Source organism: Musa acuminata, chromosome BXJ3-4, assembly GCF_036884655.1.
Source record: "Musa acuminata AAA Group cultivar baxijiao chromosome BXJ3-4, Cavendish_Baxijiao_AAA, whole genome shotgun sequence".
In the NCBI taxonomy this organism is placed as follows: Eukaryota; Viridiplantae; Streptophyta; class Magnoliopsida; order Zingiberales; family Musaceae; genus Musa; species Musa acuminata.
The window spans coordinates 31,889,582-31,899,365 of record NC_088352.1 but is presented as its reverse complement, the minus strand read 5'-3'; the positions used below and the strand labels follow the sequence as shown (position 1 = coordinate 31,899,365).

Sequence of the window (9,784 nt, the reverse complement as noted above, 5' to 3'; positions counted from 1 at the left end):
CTTATTCAAACTAGGCTTTGATATCTTTTCTAGAAAATGTTAGGGAGAAAGAGAAGAGAATAGTAAAATGAACTAGGAGTATTTCTAATATGCAATGCTTTGGATTGATCTAAGAGTACCTATTTATATTGATCAAAAGATAGAATATAAGTTTTTCTAAACAATGAAAAAAATTAACCATATCCCAATAATTTTTTTATTCTAATATATTTATTTAAATATAAATTTTTATCTTTTATGTTATCTAATCTTAACTATTTGAATTAATCCTATCACATTATCCGTATACAAGCCCTTGCATGAGTGTCGAATTCTTCAAGTTAGCAATTCCTCTTACCTTTGTGAGTTTTGTACAACTATTTCGATCGTTGAGCAACTTATCCCTTTTTACATTATCTTATCATTTGCCAAGCGCCTCACTTGTCTTGAGCGCTATCAAGTTTGATTATCAATATCGAGTCATAACTAAAACTCAATCATCCCAAGTTGTATTCATTACATATTTTTCTCAACTCACTTATCCTCGTGGTGCTTCTTATGTGAAGGGTTGACAATTTATGTAAATATCAATTTGGAATGCCCACTCCTCTAAGTAACTCCTTTCCATATATCTCTATGCTCGCTTCTCTAGTTGCTCTCAAACCAACCCCGCTATATCCCTAACATTTGTATGTCAAGTGTTTCTAAGTATGCTTGTCATACTCTAATATTATCCATCAACAAACATAGCTAGTTTTCCCTAAATTGTACAACACCCTTGCGTGTCCATCCATAAAGAGTCAGTCTCTCTAAAACATCTTATGGTCTCTTAAGAACCTGCAAAAGAGAAAACGGATTAAAGAAAGTATTTAACTCAAGATCCCACAAATAATAATTTTAACAGACACTTGATAGGTAATGCAAATTATAAATATAGAATTTGTATGCTTTGAATGATTATGTAATAAAGAGTCCAACATGATTTGTCATGATCAAAAGTCTCTATAAGTGCTCACATAATATTGCAATGGAATAATGCAACGAACCAACCATAGAAACTATCCTAAAAACTCATCGAGCCATGTGTCACCTAGATAGCTCTTGGGTGTTGTACTAGTTAATAGTCTATACCACTTTACAAAACTAGAAAACCCTTAAAATAACTACTTAGATAGTTTATTTCTGGACGGTTTTGCCTTTATACAACTATACAATCTACATTCACAGACATAAAATAGTTACAAAATCTAATTCAAATGGAGCTAATAAACCTATTGCAAGCCCTTTAAGTATGAAAAAAATTGAAAGACACACACACACACATATATATATATATATATATATATATATATATATATATATATATATATATATATATATATATATGAGTGTGGATAATCTTAAACAAAGCTATTAGGGAAACCATCCATCGTATTACTAATTTAGAACTTAAGGAGAGTATTAGTAATGTCACTATATCCTTTATGTATAATAAGATAGAAGCTTTGAATAGATAACAATACTTATTTTGTGAAACAAAATTAAAATATCTTAGATTGAGGGAGGGATAGGAATACTAACTATTTCCATAGATATTTAAAAAAGAAAACTTAAGAATCATATTCTATGCCGAATTTCTAATCACCATGACATTTCTAATTATTTTATTAAGTAATATGAGAATATATGAAATTTGTCGGAGCAATGTTGATTGGAGCCAATGTATTAGGATAAATTGAGTTTGTATTCCTCATCCAACCTATCACTTACTATGAAATTCATAGTGTTCTAAAATAAATGAGAAAAGGCAAGAGTCCAAAGAATCTACTTAAGTGTTCATTTCTAAAAAAAAAATTTAAAGATTTTAGGTGGATTACTCTATGTAATATTATTTATAAAATCTTATCAAATATTCTTGCTAATAGGATCAATCTCCTTCTTAATGGATTGGTGGATCAATTTTTTATTTTGAATTGAGATATATATGATAATATTCTTATTTATAATGAGTTAGCCCATAGTCTTCTCAAATTCCATAGTTAATATTTTTAGGGTATATGAGATGATTCCTTTGGTCGGCTGTACCTAATACCCTTGTCAGTATAATTCTAAAGAGCTGATCAATTTTGTATAGGGATATTTTGTCTTGACCAGTGAGGTTTATCCAAACTGTTTTATATATTTTATGTGCAATTCTAATGGGAGACACATTAGATTGGCTAATTGGGGAAGGAGTCAGGGTGTATGTATCTCCTTGAGGTGGATGTAATGACTGTTGACTATGACTGAAAAAAATTATAACTGGGGGAAGGCTGCTATGCTCAATACTTTTGTAGCTGTTGGCTAATTTTTATTTTTTTTTCTCAAAAGAAAAAAAAATCTTTAGTAAAAGAAAAGATAAATCAAATAAATTAAATTATCATTTAAAAATTATATATAGTTTATACTACATTTAAAAATGATACCATGATAACATGCCCGTGGCAAAAGTTTCTTTCTCCCCTTGCAGGCTACCAGCAGATCAAAACCAGAAAGTCTATTCATATTTCAAGTCGACCATACAATTATTGAAATGAAGTGATGATATATTAGGTAAAGTTGATGTAGACAAAGTAAAAAAGCATGCCTCTGGTTCCTATGTCAGACCAAGTTGAACACACTTATGAATTGATAGGGTTTCTTCTGACCATTCAGATCTGTAAAGTTGAGAGAGATTTCTTTTCTTCTGGAGCAGTGCCTATCTGCCACAACTTGGTTATTCGTGTTCCTTCTTCTTCCTTGGTTCTAATTCCTGTTGCCACATCAGCTCAAGAAGGTTTAGCACTCCATGGAATAACACCATCGTCGATCATAAGGATTTGCTCGTTTGTTGGCTGATTGCATATGGATGGAATTCTAAGAGCTGAAGGCAATTCAAAAGGGAGTTGTTTATGCTTGGAAGGGAAGCAGTTCACCTGCTAGAGATTTAAACTAATATATATATATATAAAAAGGAGCCACCCCATGCTGTCTTGTCAACTATACTACAAATATTTTTTACTTTTCGAAAAGTTTTAGATTATATATATATTATAGAAAAGAAATATATATTTACTTAAAAAAAAAATAAAAGGATTTATACAAGAAGTTAATTGAGTACTTTTTATATGAATGTACCTTCTAAATTTGAATGGAACACGACAACAACACCACCTACCATTTATAATAATATATCATCACATACTTAAGTGGTCATTTACTGTCGATGGATCGAGGCTACATCGGTGAAATGAACATGTGAGGTGGGTCTGCAGAGTTGTTAACTAGGATTATTCCTTAGACGTTCTTAATCATACCCACGATAGCTTCATGGCGCTTATGATTCTTCAACCAAACGCAGATGATACTTTTCATATGAGATTAAATGACTATCATTACCATAGTTATTAAAATTATGATAATAATTACTTGAAAATGTGATAGTTTAACTATAGCCGCCTAATTGAGAAAATGTGAACTTTGCCAACATCATGGACGTGTCCACGGGATGCATTTAAGCTCTCTACTGGATTTCCTCACTCTGACTGCACATCTGCATTTGTAATATCAATACCCTACATCTGCTGCTACGGGGATTACACACATCTCGTCTTTAGAACAGCTAAAAGACAGGTCCGCCCCACCCCAATACGACTGACTGATCACCAAAGGCCAATCACATCGAGGACACCCAAAACGCACGAACTCTTCGGGTTTTAATCCTTCAACCCCCCGCGGCGTAAGAGGCGAAGGTGGTCGGGGGAGGGGGCCGGCCCCGCACTCACGCGCCAGGCGGGCCCCGCAGGGCCCAAGTCCCAAGTTGACATGGGGGAGATGTAGGGGCCCACGGGTGGGGACGGGGAAAGCACCAAACTCTGGACATCATGAGGCGGAGGAGGAAGCAGCAGAAGGTGGGGGGACTGAGGAGGGCATGTCACGGTATGGCATGATTACCCTCATGGAACGCAGCAGGGTGTCTGGCTGACAGCCATGCCATGCCGTGGGCTTAATGGCAGATGGATGTGTCTCGCCCGCTGTGTGTCGCTTCCCACTTATGATGGTGGCATGTCACACCACCACCACCGCCACCGCGCTCAGATGTGCTCTCAGGGTGCGTGTTGTGTGCATCATTCGCACGTGTATCTTACACGCTTATTTCTGATCAAAGATCCATATGCGTCGCACAGGTCACATCATTTCATGTTATCTTTGTTTTGACATTGTTAAATGTGAAGCCCTCTCGCTCTCATTTCACTTGGGAAAACAAATTTACTGAGTCCTTCCATTATTTCACTTTTTTGTCGAAAAAAAAAATCGATAACATTTTGTTTTAGGTAATTTCGTACCAAACTTTTTTGTAATTTATAAACTTAGAAGTTGCAGATAAATCGTAAATATTCAGAAAAATATTTATGTGCAAGATTTAAATCCAAAAGAAAGTAGGAATAACCTCGCATTATTGCTATAAATTAAAAGAGTCAGATTTCGTATGATGTTAAGTTTGACTCATAACACTCTTCATGATACTCATTTAATTAAAAAGATGACATTTACAAGAATTTAAGATTGATTTGAGGACAAAAAAGTGAGTCAAATATTAGAAAGTCAAAACGAAAGAAGAGCCATGACTTCGTCGGAGTCAAATGAGATAGGAAATTAGGATGGCTAAGGATTGCATTCCAAAGACTACGACTCATTTAGGTTGTGTTCCTTGTCCTCATTCCAATCATTCATTTTCATTCAAGGTTGATGATCGATGGAAAAGCTATGAATTTGGTCCACCAAAGAATTTGTCCCCGTCTTAGTTTCAATATCAACATCCTCAACTCGGTGGTCCTTGGTTTTCATTTGTATTAAGAATAACTAAGGTCTTGAGGAGTTGAAGAACATTGACAACCAGATTCAAAGTCTTAGGGATGAATGAAATCAACAATTGCATTTGAAAATCTAATGCAACTTGATGGTGGCAGCTACTGCGATTGTTACATGTACATCTTTCTCCTCCCTCCGAGTAATGGAAGAGGTCTTTGATCGAATCATTGATCTTTGTACTATAACCATGTGATTTATATTAGCTATCTGCAACAAATAAAAGGAAATGAACCTCGATTGGCAGTTCATTTCAACTTCCAGTACCCCAAAAAGATCAAACATCAAGCAAGCAAATAAAAGTCCTCCTCCAACATGCTATTCCTGAGAAGAAAATGTCAGAGAACATGTTCTCGAGTGAGTTTATGTAAGAAGAATGTAAGCACGGGCGCAATTGCAGTTTTCGTGGTGGATTTGTTTGCCTACAGAACAGGGTTGAGTTCCCTTTTGAGTCTTATGCTTGAGGCTGTCATAGACAACACAAAGATGGAATCTACATTTGCCATGAGATGGTATCGGACGAGATCTACAATCCACAATGCAGATGAGTGCAAGTGAAGAGAAGGTAGATATTGGGCTCTGAGAAGCCACTCTTTATCTGAGGACTACTTCACCCGGGGTTCCAATATTCCGTGGAAGGAGGGAGAGGTGAGAGAATGAGTGGGAAAAGTAAATGTTACCTTTCTTCTGCTCGGTGGTCGAGTGGGGAGAAGCATTGATTGCAAGACGATTTGGAAGGATCTGAGCAGCTCATGATTTCATAGAGCCGGTGTTGCTGTGTTGAGGAGCAGAATGGACCCGATTCCAGTAGCGCACTCAAGTCTTCAGAGGAAATTTGAAGTGCAACTGGATATCGATACTACTACCATAAGTAATCATGGCTGCGACAATGACGATGACAATGAAAGCAACAACGGCAGTAAAAGTGAAAGACAACCAGACCAATGGCTGCAGCGGGGCTTTTGTGCTCTACCATAGAATCCTGGTTTGCTGTAGACTTAGCGTTTTTGTCGATATTCCAGAGATCGATAAAGACGCTTCTACTAGTTGTTAATCGAGAGAGCTTTGACGTACTTCAAATGGCTTCTTGCACGAGAAGGCATCTGAGACAGTACCACAGTTCGATCCAAATCTTCCATTATGACCATGAAAAGGTTGCAATGGTCTACAGGAATCTTCTTCTTATTTGATACGGAGGATGTTAACTGATTAAACTATAATAGCATACACGAGGGACGTATAATCCTAATGGCATGATTGGATAGGTAGGTCTCCATCTCGGATGTTAGTGCTTGTAACTCATATCTGAAATAAAAACAAAATAGTAGCTTTAGTGCATGCATAGACATCATGCATTAGGACTTCAGCTTCAGTGTACGTCTATATTTCATGATTGAAAAAGACAAACCAGGTTGGGATCTATTTCTTTTTATCAAAAGAATTCAGGTCCATTATGCTTGGCAGGAAACTTTTCCTTTTACTAGTCTTCTGTTCCTGGATCGACATCTAGCTTACCAATGAGTGTATCAGCTAAAGCCAAACTTTCCCGCACCGATTAGGGATTCCATATTTCTCAGAAAAACAAGCATGAGATGGAGAAAGAAGAATGAGTACAAGGATTTGACTCCACCTTAGAATTCCAGAGTTCCATATTTCTTAGGAAAACAAGCATGAGGTGGAGAAAGAGGAAAAGTGCAAGGATTTGACTCCACCTTAGAATTCCAGAGTTCCTTTGGGGCACTTCAAGTATATAAACTTAATCACGACTATCCTATCTCTCTTAAAGTAAAAGAGACAAAGTAAAGGGCAGTCAATACTTGGGTCAAAGGTAACGACCAAAATAAGTGCATCAGTGACTGCATTTGGATACAGTAATCATCCCCCTCTATCTATGTTCTCTGTGGATCACGACTACAGATGTATGACACCAGAGAATTCTGACACCTAACCGGCATTTGCCGGTTCCGAAGTGCTGTTCAGAACACCGAAGGACCGATGAAATAGTTTCCTGCCTTCGCTGCTCGATGCTCTCAGACAGATGTATATTCGTAGAGCAGTAGGATAGGAAGAGTAAAGTCCAAACAAGAAGAAGGGCAGGAGAGGTTGACATATCATCGCTGATGGAAGGAGGCCAGGGAGTAGGAGGTTCACGCTGCTATCTTCTTGATGTCCCTCCAGTCTCAAGGCCATCCATGGTGCACCAAATGGAGTTCGAGCATCCGAAGGAGAACGCCCAAGGCCTAGGATTCCTAGTTCCACCCGATGGAACTCCGTTTCTGCTATCGACTGATGTTGTTCCCTTCACTAACGCCGCTGCCGCTAGCTGTGACAAGTCCATGTCCAAGCCTTGGAGCAATGAGGAGGTACGCGAGTCTGCATAGATCTGTGTGGGTTTGTACTAGTTGCACCTGTCTAGGGATGCATAACTTTCTTCAGCTCCTCTATCTGGATCTCTATGTCGTTTATAACCAGGTGGCGACCTCCGATTCCAAAGGTCGCAATGATCAAACGGGCTCTTGCAGGGATGGTGGTGCCAATTCATGGTATGAATCTCTCTCTCTCTCTCTCTCTCTCTCTCTCTCTCTCTCTCTCTCTCTCTCTCTGACATGCACACACGCAGGTGGAGAAGCTCATCTTTGGAGAAGGGCAAGGTGAAGGTAAGAAGGAAGATGAGGGAGCCAAGGTTCTGCTTCCAAACGAGAAGCGATGTGGATGTGCTAGACGATGGCTACAAGTGGAGAAAATATGGGCAAAAGGTTGTGAAGAATAGCCTCCATCCGAGGTATGGTGTTAAATTCCATCACACAAGTCTCGTACAAGTACTAGTCTATATTTGATGAGCATAATCTGTACAGAAGCCAGGTGCCAATTGACCATAAAACTCGAAACTAAATCATCGAAAAGTAGAGCAACTTACAGGAGCATATTAGACATTATTTAGTTCATGTGAAGGTTCACGAAAAAAGTCATATCAGCTGTAATCGAAATTTATACGAATGAACCAAAGGAAGAAAGTAAACTGCTTGTAATGAGCATAAATCTCAATCTAACAACTGCTTATTTCAATTTTAAGCAATTTCGTTTTCATCATTATTCAATCTAACAACTCAAACAGTGGTGTCACTGACAGTAGCTAGTTGCCTTAGAAAAGAAAATCTTGATATGTTTATAAATTTATTTTCTCTTCTTTTGATTGATGATTGATTGTGAACCAATAATATCACTGTATAATTAGACTTAAAGCGGTCAAAATATAACCAAATGGAAGATGTTCACTATATATATTGAAGTATATAGTTCCTAAAACTCCTCATACATATCAAAACATATATGTATATCTAGGAGTTAAGTACATTCAATTGGATAGTCACTAAGAAAAATCTAGTCAAGTTGTTCAGCCTTTTGACAAACATTAATGTTAATGACAAAGTACTTGATGTTGGTTTCATTTCCCAATATTGCTTTTTCATAGGCATATGTAGTTCAGGATTATGAAGACAAAAAAGACTGTACCGAGTGAAATTTTTAGTTTGGTACTCCAATGATAAATATGGTTGGATTCTTGAAAAGATCATCAAATCTCTATTTTGGTACTCCAATTGGTTTATATGTTACGCCAATGATGAATATTAGATTCTATACCAAATATCAAGCTCTCTATAATCCTTTGTCATCTCCCATTTGTCAGCAGAAGCTACTATCGTTGCACTCATAGCAATTGCCGGGTGAAGAAAAGAGTCGAAAGATTGTCCGAAGATTGCCGGATGGTCATCACGACATATGAGGGCAGACACACTCATTCTCCTTGTGACGATGCGAGCTCTTCTGAACATGAATGTTTTAGCTCGTTTTAGGAACTCAGATATAGCTAGATTGTGCTGCTATGTGAGTTATCATCAGAATTAAGCATCGAGAGAACTACTTCCCCAAGTTGTCACAGAAATGGTTATTCCTTTCTATAAATGGTGCATGTTACTGAAACCTCTATGTCCAAGAGGATCAAAGTCTGTCTTATCAAGTGTCAGGTGTGAAATGATCTGTAATATATATTGCTTTGGACTGTTCACACATTATGATAAACTATTAAAAAAATTAGTATTCTATTTTAGCTAGGATTCCTACTGATCATATTTAGCTATGATGTTTTCTGTAAGAGGATGATTGAGTTGTGGAAACATAGATCTTACAATGCAAGTTTTAGGATCTTAAGTTTGGGTATGATAGGTTATATATGCTTGACTGGATGATTGCTTATAAAATCCAGTTTGTCCGGTATTCATTACCTTGATGTAAAAAAAAATGTCCAAAATTGCTTGTCTGATATAATTGCATTCTAATGCATTTTCCCAAAATTGTCTTCCTAATTGTGGTGAAAAATGTGCAAAGTTGCTTAACTTTTTATCAAGTTAGTGGTATGAGAAAGCATTTCTGTGGTCATTTTATTCCTCATCCTATGCTTGCTGGATCTTTGTCTGCTCCTTTAGGCTATTTCTGTGGTCATTTTATTATCAACTATTGTCGAGTAATTGGTTAGGAAATAATATATGCAACTAGACAACAAAGTTGGCACACACATTATTATTTCATGGAATGGGCACCGCATGCTTGAAAGATAGATTCCATCATCAAATTAACCTGAACTACAAATCAGAAGTTAAAAGGAATGTGGCAATCCTCTTAACGAAAACGATAATTTATGGATCAAAATTCTAAATTTGTTCAGAGCAAAATTTAGCAATCACAAAAGGGAAATAAAATGATTATATATGCATTTGGCTCATACAATTTCTAGATGACTCGAGGCTTCTTTTTTAATAGACTTAATGCTTAACTGGCTGGCAAGTGAATCCAAATATATATATATATATATATATATATATATATATATATATATATATATATATATATATATATATAT

The 9,784-nt window shown here is 36.8% G+C and overlaps 1 protein-coding gene across 1 annotated transcript; it reads left to right on the top strand.

Moving 5' to 3' along the window:
• Positions 1-6,836: 6,836 nt before the first annotated feature.
• On the top strand, positions 6,837-8,921 carry LOC103981988 (probable WRKY transcription factor 12). Its single transcript, XM_009398772.3, has 4 exons — positions 6,837-7,229; positions 7,339-7,409; positions 7,487-7,648; positions 8,558-8,921. Exons 1-4 carry the CDS (start codon positions 6,987-6,989, stop codon positions 8,718-8,720), a joined length of 639 nt encoding a protein of 212 aa, XP_009397047.1. The 5' UTR covers positions 6,837-6,986; the 3' UTR covers positions 8,721-8,921.
• Positions 8,922-9,784: the final 863 nt, after the last annotated feature.

Bases quoted from the DNA above. Each gene is read 5' to 3' on its own strand.
- LOC103981988 (XM_009398772.3), top strand. From the start codon at position 6,987: ATGGAAGGAGGCCAGGGAGTAGGAGGTTCACGCTGCTATCTTCTTGAT. The intron at 7,230-7,338 runs GTACGCGAGTCT...GTTTATAACCAG, and splicing joins AGCCTTGGAGCAATGAGGAG to GTGGCGACCTCCGATTCCAA. The intron at 7,649-8,557 runs GTATGGTGTTAA...ATTTGTCAGCAG, and splicing joins AAGAATAGCCTCCATCCGAG to AAGCTACTATCGTTGCACTC.